This window comes from Cynara cardunculus, assembly GCF_001531365.2.
Source record: "Cynara cardunculus var. scolymus isolate 2C chromosome LG 10, CcrdV1, whole genome shotgun sequence".
NCBI lineage: Eukaryota > Viridiplantae > Streptophyta > Magnoliopsida > Asterales > Asteraceae > Cynara > Cynara cardunculus.
The window spans coordinates 2,676,836-2,698,388 of NC_037537.1; the positions used below are offsets into that span (position 1 = coordinate 2,676,836).

Here is a 21,553-nt window from a genome sequence, read left to right on the forward strand (position 1 = left end):
AAAATTAGTTCAACCAAATTCAAAAAACTGATTCATGCAAATTCAAATAATCTTTCATCTTCTGTTGTTCCARTGCATTGAGACTAATTTAAAACAAGCATATTATACAACAAATCAAAATAATATAGTACCAAATTTTTTACTTTTAATATTGTTGCATTAGAAATGCCTTGGATTTCACGAATGCAGGCATGGGCTCAGCTTGAGGTACAGCAGGAAAATTATCGCACTGCCAGACAGCTTTTTGAGGTAAGATCCTCTACAAGCGATCAATGTTGATCCATTATATATGTATCCTGAACTAACTRTTGTTCTTGTAGAAACTTCATAAAATACTATAGTTGGTAATAATGAGTAATGTTGAACAATTTATAGAAATGTAAATGAAAACAATAGTTTATTTGCAAGGAGAAAACACAAGGACACCGAGTTTGTAGACTTGTTGATCACATGGTATATGTATTATGTATGTTTGCGATTTTCTGACATGTAGTTCTAAATTGTTTAATTCTACAGCCCAAGAAGATGGGCCTTGAGTCAAATCCAATAAGAACCAGAAGGGATCACATGAAGGTACTGGTGTGCGTTGTGTACTTGGGTTAGTTGTTATAGTAAGTTAGTAACATACAAAATGAGCACCATACCTATATAATGTAATAGTCAAGTTGTTCCAACATTTATGTTTTTGTTCTCTTGTGTGTTTAGCAGTACAACGAAGGAACGAGCGAAGTCCGATTCAGAAAACTGCTACTGCTTGTGTAAATGCAACTTGTAAACTTGCTCATTGTGTATATAAGAGAATACTCAGCTCACTGACTCCATCTACTTTGAACGTTCATTTGTAGACTCCTTGGATGCAGATGTTGGTATAGATGCTTTCACAGTGACTGTTAAAGTGGAGATTGAACTATTACGCATTTGATCTAGAGGCAGTGGGGTTTGATTTTTGGTCATTTCGATTGATTAGGATATTGGTTTCTATTTTGGTTTGTATAAGATAATTTTTTTTTCCAAATGTATTCATTAGATATCTGTTTCTTCCTTCATTATAATTACTTGGACACCATAATTGATTTTCATGCTTGTGTACAATAAAGTTCACCTTTTATTCCTTATTTGTTACATAGTACTTGATTACATCTTGTTAGATCGCGCGTGTAATCAATTATAAGGAATCGAGGTTTAAATATTTCTACGTTTGGTTTGCAGGAATGGAATGGATTTGGGGGGATTTGGATTTTAAATCCATTCCAATCCTATGTTTAGTTTGCCAAATTGAAGAGATTTGGAATCCGGGGATTTGATTAAAATCCAGTGTACGCGGGATTTGGAAATCCTTTGCAAAGGGGGGGGGGATTTCAAATCCAAATCCTGGCCTTTCCTTCCCATCGCTTCCCTTCCATCGCTTCACCCACCTTCCTCCCGCTTCCTTCACCCATATTCCCGCCCTAAGGTCGCTTCCCTCCCATCGCTTCCCTTCCATCGCCGGTGCTCCCTTCCCGTCCGTTGCGAAGCTGTGCCCTAAGGTCGTCTCGCCGGTGCTCCCTTCCCGTCCGTTGCGAAGCTGTGCCCTAAGGTTGTCTCGCCGGTGCCCCCTTCCTTTTCCCCTCACGAAGCTGCGCCCTAAACCGCCTTGAGCCAATACCCCTTGAGCCAAAACGCCTTTCCTGTTCGCCGCCTTCTAGCATCACTCTCAGCAGGTAAATCATATAACACCTTTTGGTTATTTGCTTCTAAGGCATGCTGATGTATGGTCTACCATGAGTTAGGGATCCTTAATTCCTTTTTGTGTTATGATATTGCTTCTAAATCCTATTAATGTAACTATTTTGCAAGTATGCTGAAACAGGAAAATCATTAGTATTCTCGGATCAATTGATAATTTGGAACCGTGGCCATCATTTTTTATTTTTATGATGTTGGCAATTTGTATAGCCCTTAAAAACTAGCCTTTTTAGTAGTAGTCTCATTTTCATGACATAAGCTCTTGCCCATGGTAAATGTTGCGACACATTGTTGTTTGCTGATATTGAATATGTAGCTGGTAATGTGAGCATCCATGTGCATTTGTTGGTCATTTTATTTTTTTAACTCAATTTGTTATTTGAAGTTGCTGTTTATTGCATAGCACTAGCTTTGAGTTTTGTTTATATTTGCATTGATACTTATTAAATGTTCATTTGAACCATGGTTTAGAATCTCGATTGTTTCGGTTACCAGCGATTACTAGCGATTCCCGCTTCATGCAGGCGAGTTGCAGCCAGCAACCCGTGCAGTGCTGTAGCTAACGCGTTAAGTATCCCGGCCCGGGGGGGGGGGGAATTTCTTAGATGTATTACCACATCCCCAAGGTAATTGCCCCATAGATCCTGTATCTATCAATGAGATTAGACATATAGTGAAATGCCAATGATTGATGGTATTAACCATTCCACTAGCTTTTATACAACTGCTAAATCTGTACTCCTGAACCAAAACTGATGGTAACATCATTTCTAATTATAGTGAAATGGTAACAACATTTCTAATTATAGTCAAATATGTCTAAATTCCTAATATTTTGTTTTATAGGACCTGTTTTATAGGACCTACGTTTCTTCCCTAGATTTAGTTCGTCAATATTTCATACCTCTTCACTGTTTCACTTTGTTTTCTTTCTTTATTTTATCAAATGCAATACCCAAAGATGGAAATGGTTTAAGGTATTTCTACTTCTTTTTTAAAATTTACTAATTTCTAAATAAGTCTAATTAGTATGAAAATATAATGATCTTCATTTTCTTGGTTCTAGAATTATCTAGGAGCTTTGGATGGAACCTACATAAAATGTATAGTTCCAGAAGAAGACAAACCTAGATATAGAACAAGAAAAAATGAAATTGCAACAAACGTGCTAGGGGTCGGCTGCTGATGGTCGAGTGCTTCGAGATGCTCTTCTTAGGCCTCATGGATTAAAAGTTCCAAGACCGGGTATAGTTTACAATAGTTTACTATATATTAACAAGTTAAGTTTTGATGATTTATTAACTTAATTTATTACTAGGTTATTACTTGGTTGATGCCGGATACACAAATGGAGAGGGTTTCTTAGCTCCTTATAGGGGTCAAAKATATCATTTAAATGATTGGCGTGATGGACACCAACCAACCACCGCCAAATAATTTTTCAATATGAAGCATTCATCGGCGATAAATGTTATTGAACGATGTTTCAGTATGTTGAAGGCAAGGTGGGCAATCTTACGAGATAACTCATATTATTCTATTGAACAAAAAGTTAAGATCATCATGACATGTTGTCTCCTCCACAATTTTATAATGCAAGAAATGCCAGTAAATCCACTTGACAATGACGGTGAAGTGGATGAGGGAACCGGAGACCATGGAGTCGAAGACGGAGATAATATAAATGTTGTTGGTACTTCAAATGAGTGGACGACATTTAGGGACAATTTAGCACAACCTATGTTTGCTTCTTGGAATGCTACCAATTAATTTGTATGATTCAAATATTTGTTTAACTCATCCTTAATGTTTGTTTAAGGAATACTTGCCATGTTTGTTGAAATCTAAGGTTTGTTTTGTAATAGAAATTATGGAGTTTGGACATGGATAATTAAATGTCGTTATACTTTTGATTCATTTATGTTTGTAGGTATGACGAGTCAAAATAGAAATTATAGAGTTTGGACGAATATTGAAGAAACAAAACTCGTTGAAGCTTTACTTACTATGGTGAATACAAGAGCATTTAAAGCCGATAATGGCTTTAAATCGGGTTATTTAACATTTCTTGAACAATCGTTAAAAGAATCTTTGCCGGGCTCCGGGATTTTAGGGAAACCACACATCGAATCAAAGTTAAAAATAATGAAGAAAGATTGGACTATTGTGCATGACAATAAATGGTTCATATACTAGTGGCTTCGGATACGATAGTGTGAAGCATTGTGTCGTTGCGGAAGACCAAGTTTGGAAGTCGTATCTTCAGGTACATGCTCAAAAGAACTTGCTATTTATATTTGCATWATATATAATCATAGTTATATGTATATTTAATAATTTCTATTATGAAATAGGTCCATAAAGGGGCGGGAAAATGGAAGAACAAACCATATCCTTTTTATGAGGATCTTTGTATTGTATTCGGAAAAGATCGTGCCACAGGAAATAGAGCAAGAGATTTTGTTGAGGCGGAACATGAGACGCGTACAGAAGATCAAACACAACACATGAATGACGAGTCCGATAACGTAATGGCAACTAGCAATGTTCAAGGTGGGAATGCAAATATGCAATCTGAAGAAACTTCAACTGCGCGTCGTAAAAAGAGAAAACGTCGAGTAGATCCCATGGCTGACGGATTTAGTAATGCGGTTACTAAACTTGGAGAAACTTTGGAGAAAATGGCAAACAAACTTAGCAGGAGTGTAGAACGAGAAGACGAACTTGATAATAAACGTTCGATGATCACTCCTGAGATATTAAAAATGCAGACGTTGGCCCAACGGGAGAAGTTTAAAGCAATTTCATTGATAAGAGATGATCCTGAAAAAGTGAACACGTTTTGGGATTTCTAAGAAGCGGATAGGGAAGCTTATGTGTATTGGGTTTTAAATGGATGAAAATTTTGGTGGGTAAATATGTGGTTTTGAAAGAACAAGTTGGTAGTTAAATGTGGGTAAATTTTGGTGGGTAAATGTGTGCTTTTGAAATTTTTTGTTGATTAAATATGCATTTTGGATGAAAATGTTTGTTGATTAAATATACATTTTGGATGAAAATGTTTGTTGATTAAATATGTATTTTGAATGAAAAAGTTTGTTGATTAAATATGCATTTTGGATGAAAATGTTTGTTGATTAAATATACATTTTGGATGAAAATGTTTGATTGTTAAATTTTTAGGTTTGTTGGTTAAATAGATAGATTTAAGAAAATGAAAGATATTTGATGATTAAAATAATTACAAAAAAAATCTCAATTCAAATCCAAATCCTACAAACCAAACAGATGAATGAATTTCAAATCCAATCCAAATCCTGCAAACCAAACACATGAATGGATTTTAAATCCAATCCAATCCAAATCGCTCCAGAAAATCCAAATCCATCAGAAACATTACTACAAACCAAACGCACCGTAAAGATTAAAGATCGAATATTTAAATATAAATTTTGTAATTTTTAATGAAAGATTGCACCTTTTTAGTTGTAGATTTATTGAAAAATTTGACATTCCACGGTATTGCGAGTACATACAACTAGTTAAACTACAAAGATTTATAATCAGCTAAAACCCAAAAAAATTTAGGCGAACAAGTAGGAAGAGTGTCAGTTCTGCGAATTTGGAATCTCGAAGAACAGATTGAATCCATTGAAACCCATCGATTTCAATCGAGAAATGATGCATTCCGAAGCAGAATCAGAAAAATGTAAAATTCGTTGCAAATAAGTTTTTCTGTTTATCTTTGGACTTGAATTCCTCTGCGGAAGGGCTTCTCGATTTGTAATTTAGAAGATCGAGATTTCAATTCCATTGTTTGGTGGTGAGGAGGGTTTTTCAGTGATTATATACACGCAGAGAGAAAGAGGGAGATTGCGATATAAAGAGATGGGAGATAATTCAGGTTACAAGCATTATATAGCGGGACTGGTCTCAGGTGTTTCAATGGTGATCGTTGGTCATCCTTTCGACACTGTGAAGGTTAGTTTGAAACACCTCTTTCAATGTTCATTGATTTTGTCTATTATTATGTCTCTTTTTTTTTTCAAGATAAGAAGTTGCTTTCGACATAAACAAAACCCCATTTTGGGTATGAATTGAGGTGGACGGTTTGAACTTGGAAATTAGAAATTTACAACTGACAGACAAGTATATTTATAGTCACCAAATTCTCACCAAACTACCTTAATTTCATTCTATGAAACATTAATGAGTGTCGATGCACATTCTCTCTGTTTGTGATGGAAAAATACCAAGTTTGGTATAGAAGGTGATGGATTGGTGGTATGTTCAATCACTGCAATTGATTTACCCAAGACATATAATCCTATTTCTGCTCAAGAGTGGGTTTTGTGTATGGGACCATCTGGAAGTACAACTAGAGAAAACTACGTGCAAGTACTTTGGGAGTGTTGGGGTTTTGGACACCACAAAAGCAAAATAAAGTAACTAGGTTTATTCAACGACAATCAAATATGTGATTCCAACCAACAACTAATGCAGAAAACAAAGTAGGATCGATGATCGAAGGCACAACAAACAATCAACCAAAAAATTGCAAAAAACACAAAACACAAAAGATCTGCGTGGTTCACCACCAATATGGTGATGTACAAACTTTTATTAATAGAGAACACCCAAACACCAAAGAGAAATTACAAACTGAACACTAAATTGTGTATAATCTCTCTCAATATTTTCTCAACTCACACTAGGGTTTCTAAGCTCTCAGTTTTGTTCTATACTTGATAAAACTAAAGGGGGTATTTATACTAATCCATAGGTTGAATCCCAATGCTAAAAACTAGGAAAAACATGATTATCATCCCGCAAGGCCGGGCCTGATTATAAGGTGTGGCGGTGCCTGAAGACCTAAATGTTTTTGTTTTACGAAATAACACTATGCCCGCCTGTACTTGATCATAAGATGTGGCCGGTGTTAGAACACCCAAAACTTTATGTTTTGCAAAGTAACATTACGCACGTCTGTGCTTGAATATAAGATAAAGCCGTGTCAAAACACCCAAAACTCTCTGTTTTGCAAAGTAACATGCGCACCCCCGTGCGTGAATATAAGGTGCGGTCGTGCAGAAACTCTAGAACTTTCTCTCTTTCATTCTGTTGTTTTATATCACAATTTTCAACGGGAATAACTGTATCGATTCGCATATGAAGCATGCAGATGACAACAATCAGGCCTTGGAGCTTGACCTAATTCTATCTTTTTTAGTGCTTCTTTTGGCTTCAACATTCTGAAGGTGCATGCAAACTCTTCTATTTGCATCATCCAAAGAGTCAAAGTTCCCTTGCACATCCATTGTTATTTCTATAAAACTGAACCAGATTGATACAAATTGGCTAGAATTTATCTAAGATACTCCTCTAATCGGATGATTGAATTGAATAATAAAAGATATAATGTAAAATACAAGGGTGAAATGGCTTTCGAGAGGCCATACGCTGTCCTAGGATTTAGCTCACAAGATAACCAAGAAATCAAATATCTCCTCTAGGCCTTCCCTTTTCGTATTTATACAACTAAACATAATCTCCCGCCCAAAAACCCTCCCCGTACTACCTCTTGGACCTTCTAGAATGACCTATACAATTCACACCTCACTTGGGAAATATTGGGGTATAACAATATCTGCCCTCTAAAATTCCACCTTGTCCTCAAGGTGGTAAGAAGAAATAAAGAAATAGGCCACTGTTTTATGAAAATGTTGCTTCTCCATTCCGAAACCCAGCATCGAGATGCTTACTTTTTGCTTATGAGTCTTACTAGCTTTGTGTGTCCCATAATGTCATCAAACCTTTCATACTCCGGATGAGTCAACGTGTTTTTAATCTTTCCAGCAACTAAATAGGATGAATAGAAATCTACATTAAGCTGGCAAATCATGCTTATATCAGCCCCAGCCTGCAGTGCCACCATGAATTCCTTGGGGTTCTGGATCTTGCAAATGTCCCCAAAGTGTTCACCAAAATGTTTGTCATTCCAGCACTACCATCAATGATTGACAAGGTCTTAATAACCTTTTTGGGAACAATGAGGATGAAAAGCTCCGCTTGTGTATCCCTTTTGCTCTTGGCTATCAAGCTCTTGAGATGTCTTTTATCGAACATAACACAAGAGTTGCTAATTACTTCAAGAAGGGAGATTACCTTTTTCTGTCGAGAGTTTGCTCCCGTCTTCATTTCTCTCAGTGACTTTCTTCTCTCTAATTGTGTAGGCGACACATAGCGGTAGTAGTTCCCTAATTGCTGCTGCGACTCTATCAGTCGGATCCCTTTGAATTTTATTCTTTTGTCCAATCGATTATTATTAGTGGTGGCTATCCTACTGTTGTTTTTTCCTTTTGACAATGCAATCCACGGATGTGGCCGCAATGGTGGGGGTGGCAGCGACGGGGTTGGTGGTAGCGGCAGTTTCCATCGACTGTCGCTCAACAACGTCCCCCAAGTTGTGAAGTTAGACGTGGATTTTTCCGATCCATTAAAGTCTTTTCTGGGTTTGGTCCAACTTATACCAACTTGTTTAGGACAGGCTAGGGCCAAAAATAGAATCAACAGATTGTGCTTCGTTGACTTACTTGATTTCTTATTTTCTATCTGAATCATGAATTCATGATCGATTCTTCGATTTTGGCCTTTGTACGAGTGAATGGAGGATCATGGTGTGATGGCGGGAGCACTACCATGGCGTACGTGATGGTGGATAGGGCAACCATGGCGGTGAGAGTGGCGGAAAGGGTGGTGACAGCGGTAGCAGTGGCTCGAGATAAGTGTCGACCAACCCTACCCTTCCCTTTAAGGTCCCGATCCTCTTTTTATTTTCTATTCTCTCTTCCCTCTTAAAATCCAGAATACTCTGGATCCTCTTAGTATTTTCTCTATTCTTCTCATTCTGTTGCAAATCTGAATTTTTGTCATTCTCAACTTTGTTGCTTTGTATTTTTGTACTCTTTCCAAGACCTGAATACGAGTCATCTTGAAACGTTCTCTTCAGCGTCCTAGTCTGCTTATCTTCTTGCAATTTGATCAGCTTTTCCATCATCTCCTTCATCTTCTGCATATCCTTGTTCATCTTTGCTCTCCAAATCCTTGATTCGAGATGTAACACTTCTTGTCGTCATCCTTCCGAAATCGCATTGCTCTTATGCCAATTGATACAAATTGGCTAGAATATCTCTGAGATACTCGTCTAATCGGATGATTGAATTGAATAACCAAGGACATAATGTAAAATACAAGGGTAAACTGGCTTTCGAGAGGTCAAACGCCATTCCAACTTTAGCCTAGAAAATAGCCAAGAAATCAGATATCCCCGCTAGGCCTTCCATTTTCTTAATACACAACTAAACATAATCTCCTTCCCGAAATAATCCCCCCTACTACCTTTGGAACCTTCTAGAATGACCTATACCACTCACACCTCACTTAAATATTAGGTATAACAATGAACCAATAGATCCCACCTGGAGGCGGCATATGCGAGGGTACAATATAAGGGGCCTGACCTCTACCCAAAAGAGTCTAGCGACTGTTACCATGAAGACTACTTGCATCGTTATTCCCATTCACTTATCAAAATAACCCTTCCAATATTCTCCAACGTAATCATCTTTGACCAAAACTCATTAGTTCTTGTCTTCACACACTTGATGACTTATGTGCATAGTTTTTTCTTTATCTTCCCTCTCTTTTCTTAGTTTCTTGCTTGGTTCTACGTACAACTTACGACTTGCTTGATCTTCTCTCTGAAACCGGACTTTTGGGATGCGAGCCAATAAGTATTCCAATGGAACCCTCTAGGAGGTCACCTCAACCAAAAGAAGATGCAGAGCTAGTGGATAAAAGGAGATACCGACGGCTAGTTGGAAAATTAATATATCTCACCCGTAGAAGATCGAATATTGGATATGTAGTTGGAATGGTCAGCAGGTTCATGAACGCTCCAACTAAGCAAAACGTGGATGCAGTGTTCTAGATCCTCCTCTATTTCAAGAAAAATCCAGGATATGGACTCTTCCTCAAAAAAACAAATGGAGAGACCTTCAAATCTTAACTTCTTCACTGATGTTGACTGTGGAGGTTCAAGAACCGATGGAAGATCCACAACAGGTTATTGTACCTTTGTTTGGGGAAATTTGGTAACTTGGAGAGGATCTAGAACACTGCATCCACGTTTTGCTTAGTTGGAGAGGTTCATCCATGTTTTCCTTCCTCTATCAATTAAGGGTGTTATCCTTGATTTCTAGCTTTCTGTTTTTAGAGATTTTCTCTATCCTTTCTTTAGTTGAAAGGATTATCCTTATCCTTTCTTTAGTTGAAAGGATTCTCCTTTTGTATAAATAGCCTTGCTTTGTGTTTTATAATCAATAGAAAATATATGAAAAGCCTTTTATGCTCAACTCTGTTTGGTTTATAGATATATCAAACTATGGTAGATTAGTAATATTTTAGTTTTTGTTTCATTCTTGTCCCATCTTGTTCTGCCTATTTTGGTGGAACAAGAAAAAGCCTCTTTTGTCTCACCGTGTCCCAGTTTTTGTCCATGTCATATGTCGCGCCAAACATAGGACAATGAGTTCTTGTTCTGTCCCATGTTGCGCCAAACGTGGGACAGTGAGTTTTGTCCCGTCCTGTCCTGTCCCGTCCCATGTACCAAACGTAGCCTGAAGAAGCAATTGGATAGGTTGATTAAACTCCAAGAGGAGAAGAGGAGGAGATCAGAAATCTCAATGAAAACGGAAAAAGAGAAGATGCATCCATAGGGACAAGAATTGGAGGTAAATTATTTTTCCAATATTAAGGAGAGGAAATTGGAAATACCAATTTTCAATGGAACTGAAACAAAGAGGTGGATCCTTATAGCAAAAAGGTATTTTATGTCAAATCGGCTTAGGAGAGAGGAGCAAATTGGAGCAGCCATTGGTTCCTTGAAGGAGTTGCCTTGCGATGGGTTCAATGGGAGCATCAGAGGGGACCTTTTAGACGTTGGGAGGATCTGAAGTCGATGATCCTTCATCAATTTTGCTCAATAACGGGGTATTCATCTGGTGATTAGTTTCTAACCCTAAAACAGGGTGTGACCATGGAGAGGGACAATATGGAGAAAAGCTTGCAGGAGAAAGGAGAAAATAGAGGGAAGGAGGTAGAAGATATTAAAAAAAGATTGAGATAGAGGAAGGGTGGGGTTTGTTGACAGCCCCTTAGAGCCGCTGTGGCCTCTGTCGCCACCCTCTCCGCCATCATCGGTGCCGTCGAAGCCCTCACCGCCATCATTGCTCCCTTTTCTGCCATTACCGGTGCCATCGTCGCTGGAGTATCCGTTGTCACATTATCTTCCACCGCCAAGCGAAACCAAGGCCAATAAATAGGCCTCGATCGGGAAAGCCCAGTTGGAGAAGGAAAAAACAAATCAGTCAACAAGGCCACTCAAGTGGTTTCAATATTGCCCAAATCCAATCAAAGTTATTCTATGTGACCAACTTAAGTCAAGTTTTGTTAATTCGGCCCAATCCTGTACTAAACTTGATATGGACCCTCTTCTTCCCGACAAATTTTGTAGCGTGGACCTTAAGAGGTTGGTTAGGCGACAATCTTCGGAAAATACCGCTACTATCACCACCGCCGCAGCAGCCACCACTATGTTTTGGCTCATCTTCTCTGAACCATCTGCTGCTCTGTTAGATGGAATTGGAGGATGAAAGGCTGCCCTACAAATGAATCTTCTGACAGTACTGATATAACTGGGATTGGTAGATTGGAAAGTATGTTGATTGTTCCGAAATATAGTACAAAAGCAAGGCTGGCATTTAAATTGGGACATGATAACCTGGTGGAGGTGATCTTGAAATACGGATTGTGGGAGGTTTTTAATGATTGTAAGATGGGAAACTATGCAATCTTACAGACAACCCCAATCATCTTCCTTACTTCAAAGTTGGGTACTGTATGGTTTCCAAAACTGTCTTTAACGACAAAAATGAAGGGATGCTCTCTTTAATCCTCAAAATAAGACAAGCCTTTTTCTCCTCATCAAACTCTGTCTCTTTAACGGAAAAAGGGGGAGAATGGTTGGCCAATGGCCATTGGAAACTCACCCACCACCGTGGCCGCCACCGCCACGGCCGCCATCGTTATCACTACCGCTGTTGCCGCCACTGTTACCACCACAAACAGTCATTGACATCAGTTGTTGGAGTCAGTTCCTTTGATTTTTCCCCACCTTGAGGACAAGGTGGAAGTTTGGGGGCAGATATTGTTATACCCTGGTATTTTAGTAGATAAGTCAAACAGAGTAAACTATGGTGCAAGTGTCTAATGCACTAGTACATGCTTTAGGTAGTATAAATAAAGGGAGTGGACAGTTAGAATGGTATCGATCATTTTGTAAGTCTGTTTTGGGCGTTATTCCTGGGAGAGATTCTGGCTTCTAAAAAGCTAGAAACCTTAATTGTAACCATTAGATTTCCCCATTAGTTGTTAGATTTCTTTTGCAATTTCATCCTATTTCTTGGTTTACATCAAGTTCTTTAAGCAATGACATTGGAATGCCCAATCACCATAGATCTCAACATATACTATTAAACCTACGCTTAGGACCGGGGTTTAATTAGAATAGTTCAAACTATAGTGCAAGGAACTGCGTTTTTGTGGTCAAAGATATTGAAATATACCTTTTTATCTTTAAAAGGAACTACAAAAGGACAACCAAGAAGTTTAATGATAGGCATATTAGCTTATGTTACTAGCATCATTACATGCATATATGATATATGATTGGCACCAACTCCAACACGAACCATCTTAATTATTTATTGCAACTTTTGCTTGGTTGTGTTTCATGTTTTATGTATTTGTTTGCTACCTTGGATCTATGTTTAACCTTCATGTTGTACAATGTATTTATCTTATGGGGCTAAAAAATTTCTCTCTTGATAAACCCATAAGAGCACCTAATTTTTAAACTGGGTATTGATGAATCAGTTTGCTTTGCATGCAAAAACTTTTTCTCCGTGCAATTATCTCATAAGAGATAACTAACTACAATTTTTAATGTGAAATGAAAAGGTTACCTATATTTTTCTTACCTAAGTTGTCTGACCCCAACAACATTGTTTAGTGCCTTTGATATTTTATTTGTTGTCTGACCCCATCAACATTTTTTAGTGCCTTTGATATTTTCTTTCTTATAAACAGTATCTTCATTTGTCAGGTCAAGCTTCAAAAGCACAATACTGAAGCTAATGGATTCAAGTACAAAAGTGGATTGCATTGTACAACTAGGATATTGAAGACTGAAGGAGTATATCCCTAAACTTCTTGTGCGATAACTTTTAAAAATCATTTTATTCATATAGTAACCATTTTGCTGATCTACATGCATTTTGTGATATAGATTGTAGTTCTAAGAATATCTTGCATTGCACTATGTGTAACTTGAGTATTTGTTGAATCTAACATCATGTCTTCCATTTTCTGAACCATTTAAACGAGGTTGATAAATATAGTGGCTCAAAGGATCTGCCCATCAAAAAATGGGTATAATAGTTCTCTCGGAATCAGTCCAAAACCTAAAACCCGAGAATGGAAGCTCATTGACCATGGTATCCAAATGATCTTATGGAATGCCATGAAACAAGTCCTAAGGATAACCCAGAACTGCCATAGCACAAAATAGAAATAATTTCTATCTTTTCTTGTGCAATATGGGCTTTCTTGTTTATGATATGTAATGAAATCTATTCTATCTTTTGTAATTTCTGTGCTCATTTCACAACCCAGTTTGATGTTCTTTTACTAAAACATTTCGATCTTATGACTCTCCATTTGCCAAGATTTTATTTGTTTGCATTTATATAGCCTTGGCTATCATTCATTGTTGGTCGCTCCATCAGTTAGACGTCAAGATGCATTTCTTAATGACATTCTTGATGGTGAGGTGTACATGGAACAACCACATATGTTTGTTATTTAGGAGGCCTCAAATGTATGCCGAAAGCAACATTCATTATATGATCTAAGCAGTCTCTAGAGCGTGGGTTGGGCAAATTTTGAATGTTCCCTAGGAGTTCTATATGGCTCGAGTTCCGAGGATTATTCTGTGTTCGTTAGACATTATCAGGGTCGACAAATCATACCAGTGGTCTATGTGGATGGCACTATTATCACAGAAGATGATAGCACCTATATTTCTGATATGAATCAATTTCTATGGATGTAGTTTCAAGTTACTGATGTTCAACATCTTTGTTACATGCTTGGTATATAAGTATCAAATATCCGCATGGATTCTTCTATCTCAATGGAAATGCGTTTTTGATATGCTTAATAAGGGGTTGTTCAGTTGTGGCTTATTGAGCTTAATAGGCTGTATGGGTTATTCGGTAAGCCATACAAAGGTGGTCAATGATGGCTAATGTGTACGCTAGTGGCTTATTCCGTCAGCCAAGAAATGTGTTGTTACCATTCAACTGTTACAATTCAGCTCATTTCCCCCCTCTTTTACCCTTGTGAAAGTACTCTTTAAGAAAAGAAACATTCCAAGGAAACCCTTTCCTCTCGTAGTCCTGTGCCTTCTAGTCTGTTGAAGCACCGCCGGCCAACGTTGAAGCTCTCGCCAGCGCTGATCTTTTTCTTCGGTTCCTAGCCAGTCTATACTAAATGCTACATCTTTCTGCTTTTGTTATATTCTCAAAGCCTCAGCGGCATAAATGCAACAAAGTCTCTAGGATCTTTGAAGCAAAGAATTAGAAGATGTTCTCAGAAATTGAGAACCTAGACATACTCCAAAAACAAGAAGTCCTATGCGAGAAAATTCAGCTTTGAGACAAAGCAGAAATCTCATAAAATTCCGAGAGGAGGGAGAGAGAAAGAAGATATGAAGTTTACATGGTAAGTGTGAAGAAGAGAAATCAGACTAGGTTTGAGTATGATTTATGGGTTCATTATATTTGATTTGGTAGAATGCTATGTTAAAAAAAATAGGTTGAGAATAGATAATGGGTTTTGATATGGAAACAAACATAATGGAGTTTTACTTTCAACAATGAAACCAGGCTTGAGTATGATTTTGGAAAGCTTCCATCAGGTGGTGCTGTTTGGAGAACATCTCTGACCCATAAGTTACAAAAACCCATAAATTCACAATTATTTAGTTTTTTGGGTTTTTTATTAGACGTTTCATTTGATTCAACACCTGGATTCATTTGATTTGCTTGTTTATGATATGGGTGCTTGATATAATCATGCAACAAGATTGATCTACAAAAACTGAGTTTAAAAATGTTGTGTGATGACTTTTTGCAAATGTTGTATATAAATGTGGTTTAATGTAAAGTAAAGGCTAAAATAGTCATTTTATATTTTCAAACTGTTTATTCAGCACAAAAACCGAAAACAATTTAGATAAATCCATACAGACAACTTTATATGTACAGACACTTCAATTCATAAAGGCCTTAATAGAAAACCAACTGAACAGCCCCTAAGTAAGGTCTATTTGGGAGCAAGCAAGTGGACAACCCGATGCTCATTTGTACCAGTGACCATGTTGTAACAATGCATACATAACCCTCCATTGATCCAACCAGTACACATCAGACCATGTGCCAGCTTGTAGACATACTCACAAAGCCATTATGAAGAACATAAATATATTTTATGTGTAACAAGATAGGCATGATTAACCTCCTTGCCCTTTATTCAATAGTATATTGTTAGCTTAAAGTGGATAATTGTGGTTTTGCTTTCTAGTTTACAAGAGTATAGTTTCCTAATATAAGTTGCTAATTGTGTATAACGTAATGTAATCTCTTCTCAATAGAATGTGAGAGAAAATCCCTGAACATATTGTTACCACGTACGGTAGTGTTCCGATCACAAAGGCATTAATTTTCAATGATGTTCTTTTGATGTGATTTTTGCAATTTTGTATTTTCAATGATAACAATATAGGAGCCTTTATGTATTAGTACGGTAGTGTATTAGTTTGGACTAATTAAAGAGACACGAAAGATTTTCCATTTTCTTGAATTTTATCTTTATTGCTTGGTATTCATAGCAAAATCTGCTTTCCTGATTTTAATCAAGGAATGCTCATCTCTTCTTCCATGCAAAGCTTGTTTACCTGTTGTTCAACCCTATGCTGTTATATCGGTCATAATACGAAATATCGGTCAGGACCGATATTCGATATATCGGTTATATCGGTGATATATCGGTCCAAAATAGCGGTTAACATAATATATCTTAGAATTATATATATAATATGCATTAATTAGAGTTTAGAAATATAGTTTCAAAATTAAAACATCACATCATCTAATAAATAATAAAATTAGTCATTTGGGCTTTGGGACTGTTAGTCTAATAGTCTGTTACTCATTTGGGTTTGGGCCTTTTGAAATTTGGACTGGAGGCCTGGAGCACTTGTAAATTTCTAAGCGATAGCTACCGCCTACCACTTACCAGCCGGCCACAGGAGACAGATCACAAATCACAATTCACAGATGTACGCATATCCGCCGACCGCCATCGCCTTCCTTCCCCCCTTGACCCTTGTAAGCGACGGCCGGTAGAGTGAGCAGCAGACCAGCAATCGACCTTCGGCTTCTTCCATCCCCGTCCCGTTGCCATCCCTATCGCTGGCTATGTTGTGTCGATTACAGAGAAAAGCATAGGAGATCGAGAAGAGAGACCGAGAAAAGAGAAGACGTTGTGAGAAGAAGAAGTCGAAGACTCGATGTTGTGAGAACTGAGAAATCGGAATATCGGTCCGATTTTTACCTCAAAATATCGCTAAAAAATCACTAAAAATCGCTAAATATCGTCGATAATATCGTTCCCGATATTTTGACCGATATTTAAGGTCCGATTTTTTTCCTAGGAGTGATATCCGATATATCGCCGATATATCGCGATATTAACAGCATAGGTTCAACCTCCAGATGCTTTTGGCTGATATTTTTTGCAGAAGGATGATTAATGCTTGGCATGGTAGGGATGTGATCTCCAATATTAATACCGAATGGATAGTATGATATAGTCTGTTTCAGGAGAATATTAAATCCTTATTGACAAAGCAAAAGACACAAGTTACTTCTACATTGAACACATGTATATGTATATATTAATATATCATCCAAATTCTGAATTTTTTTGACTTCTGGTGCTCTTTTACAATATTTATGCATTGTGCAGACGCGCTTTATGTTTATAAATGTTCAATTGCATATCTGAAAGTAAAACCTCATGTTGGTCAGTTTAGTACGGTAAGTCATCAGATATATATTTTTTATGTTTGTCTTGCTATGAATACCTGATAAGAAGTCAAGTAATACTTTATGGTTTTTGATAATATGTTGTACTTGCACTTTAGGCAAAAAAGATACTGCAAAGAATGTATGGATTAGACAACATCAATTGAATAGATAGGTAAACTATCAATCGCCAATATAAGATAATGATTCAAAAAGGAGCACTAGCTTAAGAGGCTAGTCTCTCCCGATTTAAAAGGAGAATAATCTGGATGCCTCACGTCTTATTCCTCCGCACCTTAAAACTAGACATGCAACAAAACATTAAGTAAAATTCCCCCACTACCCTCAGGACTGATAATCCCCTGTCATGCAAGACCACAGCTCACCATGTGATTTATTTTCATCACACGTGGTCCCTTCCCCAGCCTTCTTGTGCTGAACCTTCCTTCTAACATAGGTGAAAAGAATTGGGGAATGTATTGCATTACCCCTCCCCCAAAGAGCCACCTTGTCCTCAAGGTGTAATTCAGGAAAAGCCCGCTGCACTTTTTCCAAGTCTTCCTAAGTGGACTCAAATTCAGGCAGATGTTTCCACTTCAGTGTCACCTTTGACCTTCTGTAACTCCTACAACCCTCACTCCCAACAGGGTTCAGCTTCCACTTTAAGCTTCAAATTCGCTTTAATAGTGGGGGATTGTCATAGAAACTAGGTGCTCGCCGACAACTCTCTTAAGTTGGGACACATGGAACACCGGGTGAACCTTAGCCGTGAGGGGTAATTGTAGCTTATAAGCCACCAAACCAATCTGCCTAACAATTTCAAAGGGTCCATAAAAACGGGCAGCAAGTTTACGGAAAGGCTGTGTTACGAACATTTAGTGTTGGTTAAGGTTTGAGCTTTAAGTAAACCCAATTCCCAATCTCGAAACTAAGTGATGACCTTCATGCATTGCTGAGACTGTAACAAATGAGCCTTAAGCTCATCCAACATCGCATCATGTTCTAATAATTGGTCCTTCTAGCATAGGTGAAACGAATTGGGGGATGTGTTGCAGAATGTGATAGGTTACTTAAACCTGTGAAGTTGTTTTTATTATTCTTTAGTGCATGAAATCAAATTGTTATCTGGCTACATCTTAGTGGATTTAATATGAATGCTCATATACAATTTTATTTACATATACAATATCATCCTCCTTATATGTTGTTTCTCCTTTCTCATCTAATGTGGACTGGTCTTTGACAGGTAAGAGGACTTTACCGAGGTGCAACACCATCTTTTTTGGGAATGGCCTTTGAAAGTTCAATTCTTTTTGGTATTTATTCCCAAACAAAGCAAGCACTGCAGGTTTTAAAATAATAGTTAACGTCATTTTTTTTCTTAATTGCTCAAAGTTATTTGCTTTATACTTAATCTGGAACTTTTTCTTACCCTAGGGAGGAGATTGTAATGGGAAGCCTGAGCCCCATATAATAATTCCTTCAGCAGCTTTCGCTGGATCAATTATCAGCTTTATTTTGTGTCCATCTGAGCTGGTGAAGGTAAAAAAGTAGAAACTTATACTCATTTTCTGTGATTCTTGCATTATTATTATGACACAATGTCTCCAGTGTAGGATGCAAATTCAAGGTACTGACTCCGTGGTTCCAAGCTCTCGTAAATACAGTGGTCCTCTTAACTGCGCGATTGAAACCATAAAAACTGAAGGGGTAAGAAACCCATGCTAATTTTCATATCAAATGAGCTTGTGAACTTATGGACATAGCCATTCCAGGTTACTGGTCTCTTTAGAGGAGGTGGGACGACTCTATTACGAGAATCTATTGGAAATGCTGTCTTCTTTAGCACTTATGAATATTTGCGGCATTCCATGCATTTACAACTCAAAGGTTCTTCATTTGATCACACAATGATTGACGTCGGAGTTGGAATTGTGAGTGGTGGTCTCAGTGGTATAGCGGTATGTGTCATGATCAAAATGCAATCATTAACGAACATTATCTGTCTCATGACTAACTTCTCTGCTCCCTGATCCTCTAATTTGTATCTTTTCCCATATGTTTGTTTCCAGTTCTGGTCTGCTGTTCTTCCCCTGGATGTTGCGAAAACTATAATTCAAACTACACCAGACAATAACTTAACTAAAAATCCTTTCAAGATGCTGAAATCGGTAAGTGATTTCGTTTCAATATTTATTTTTGACCCAATTTTTAAAGCTCTCTTTGAGATAAATAAGCCCTTTGGATCGGCACATTAAATTTAAGGAGAACCTTTTTATTGGAGGAAACATTCAAGTCAATGTATGTACAATATCTCTGAGGATGTAAATGCATTAAAATGACTGGGCACTGCAAGGATTGCATTTCGCTAGAACTTGTAGAAAGAAATGTTGATATGCCTTGGGACTCGATGAACCATTTGAATGCATATAGCAAAAAAGTTACGATTAAGAAAGGAAAAAATCTGAAAAAGAAGCTCAAGTTGGATTCATATTAGCAATTTTGATGAATGGAGAAAAAAAACTATATAGCATGGATATCCGTGTTTAACAGTTAAGAAATCTATTTGGCTGATCATTTTGGAAGAAGCAAAAAGTCATTAAGCACACTTATTTTTGGATTGACATATTAAAGAAATAGTCAAATGCTGGATCTAGACTTAGAAAATTATTATGATAGATTTACAGGAGGTCTGGGCTTAGAGGATGCTACACTGGTTTAGGTCCTACAGCTTCACGAGCATTTCCTGCTAATGCTGCTGCAATAGTTACATTTGAAGCAGCTGCGAAAGTTTTGGGGATCATACGTGACTGAAACTGGTGCGTCGTTTCTCAACGTTGCTGTTTCCAACATGCTTTGATGGTTTTAATCAAGATTATCCTAATATTCATTTGTAATGAGCTGAAACTGGCGTACTTATCTGAGGGAGAGTGCTTCACATGATTCTTGCAATATAAATGGTTCTTGAGGCCCCACCAATAATGCTGTGGATGATGTATCGAATATTTTTACCCTAGGTTTTTGACATGTCTACCCCGGAGTCCTATTTTCCATTTATTTTATTTGTTTTGGATTTGTAAGGAAGGATTCTGGATGTAGAAGGTCAGCTTTATGTCTTTGCAGATTCGTGATTTAAAAGACCTCAATGACTGATAGGCCTAAATGAATTTTTTTCTCACATTGATTAACTTTCCATAGTTGTGGTTAACTTATAGCACATAATATTTGTGATTCATTTACTTTACTGACAATCAACATGGTTCACCGTATGATATTTTCTTATCGTCTCAGTACTTGCTTCAGATTGACCTTGTTTCCAGGAATATAAAGAAACGCATTTGTGGCTGCAGTTTATTTTGTTTGATACCGAATGCTAAAGCATGCGGTTTTGCAGTGTGATTTGTCGTTCCACAATTTTGTGCTTCTTGTCGGATTATTCTTTCTTTATATGCAAGTGGGAAAGTTAAATCTGAACGATATAATCAGCAGATAATTACATTACGTTCTTTACACATACAAATAGAACTATTTATCTGCATAGTGTTTAGAAATGCATGGCAAAGTAACCTTTTTTATGTTAATAATACGATGCCAATATAATTCCTAATTGCTGTTTTCAATTGAAATGATGTGTTCCACCTTTTGATTAAGATACACTTCACAAGAATCTTGGCCTTTGGACAAGAATTTATGGTACTTGTTAAATCTGAATCAATGGAAATGGGACCAAATTTTCTGCAAACCACAGAGTTCCATAAAATGGTTTATTACTTATTCTCTTACGCTCACTTGCTCAATATCTTTTTCAGTTTTATGTGTACTGTGGAAGGCTAATATATATTAATGTTTCATACTCGCAGGTTTCTATATTATCGTATTCAGTTCTTTTGCCAAATTTCATTTTGTCCCACCAATCTATATCTTTCTCATGAACTTCCTTTCTTTTGGCGGGCAAGTTGGCTTTAGCAATTAATGATTTTTTGTGGTTCCTTGTTGGCTATTATTTCTATACTAATAAACGCAAACAATGACAATGAAAACAAAGCAGGCAATTATCCTGTAGTCAGACTGTGCAGAAGTGATGTTAAAATCCAAGTCCCTGGCTAATCTTTGCTGGTTGGACCAATCTATTGATCAGATTGTGTTTGTGTTATCATGTTTTCTGTAAGATGATCTACTGATAGCTCCGATCTGTAGGCATGATACCTCTTCTATAGGTGTGATTACCTACTGCTGCAGAGCATTTAGTTTTACCTCACTTTTGCTATAGAATGATAAGGGACAATAGCAGTGAAAGCTTCTTTTGGCATCAAGAGCTTGTAGGAGATTATGGTATGTTTCTTTTTCCAATAACCAAGTCAATTCTCGTATATCGTTAATGATCTAATAAACGATAGTTGATTATTGGATCTATTTTTTATGTATATTTTTGTGATTGGTAGGATATGTAGCTTACGTTTACCTCTGTAGATGTTCTCGCATTTCTCCCAGACTCTAGTGCATGAAGCATGAAACACAACTAGATACAGTTGAACTGTAATACCATTATTAGATATAAA

At 37.3% G+C, this 21,553-nt stretch overlaps 2 protein-coding genes across 3 annotated transcripts; both read left to right on the forward strand.

Moving 5' to 3' along the window:
- Positions 1 to 3,318: 3,318 nt before the first annotated feature.
- LOC112519163 (uncharacterized protein At2g29880-like) lies at positions 3,319 to 4,580 on the forward strand. Its single transcript, XM_025127160.1, has 3 exons — positions 3,319 to 3,467; positions 3,922 to 3,991; positions 4,080 to 4,580. The coding sequence occupies exons 1-3, from the start codon at positions 3,319 to 3,321 to the stop codon at positions 4,578 to 4,580; spliced, it is 720 nt and encodes a 239-aa protein (XP_024982928.1).
- Positions 4,581 to 5,326: 746 nt separating this feature from the next.
- On the forward strand, positions 5,327 to 20,960 carry LOC112520438 (mitochondrial arginine transporter BAC1). 2 transcript variants are annotated; one of them, XR_003069995.1, is made up of 9 exons: positions 5,327 to 5,706; positions 12,950 to 13,039; positions 18,241 to 18,342; positions 18,432 to 18,536; positions 18,606 to 18,704; positions 18,770 to 18,955; positions 19,067 to 19,165; positions 19,682 to 19,813; positions 20,855 to 20,960. XR_003069995.1 is itself a non-coding variant. In XM_025128827.1 (8 exons), the coding sequence occupies exons 1-8, from the start codon at positions 5,614 to 5,616 to the stop codon at positions 19,806 to 19,808; spliced, it is 909 nt and encodes a 302-aa protein (XP_024984595.1). In that variant the 5' UTR covers positions 5,327 to 5,613; the 3' UTR covers positions 19,809 to 20,172. The 2 variants fall into 2 exon arrangements, 1 of the variants encoding a protein (XP_024984595.1); XM_025128827.1 differs by lacking the exon at positions 20,855 to 20,960 and having other exon boundaries at positions 19,674 to 20,172.
- The last annotated feature ends 593 nt before the right edge of the window (positions 20,961 to 21,553 follow it).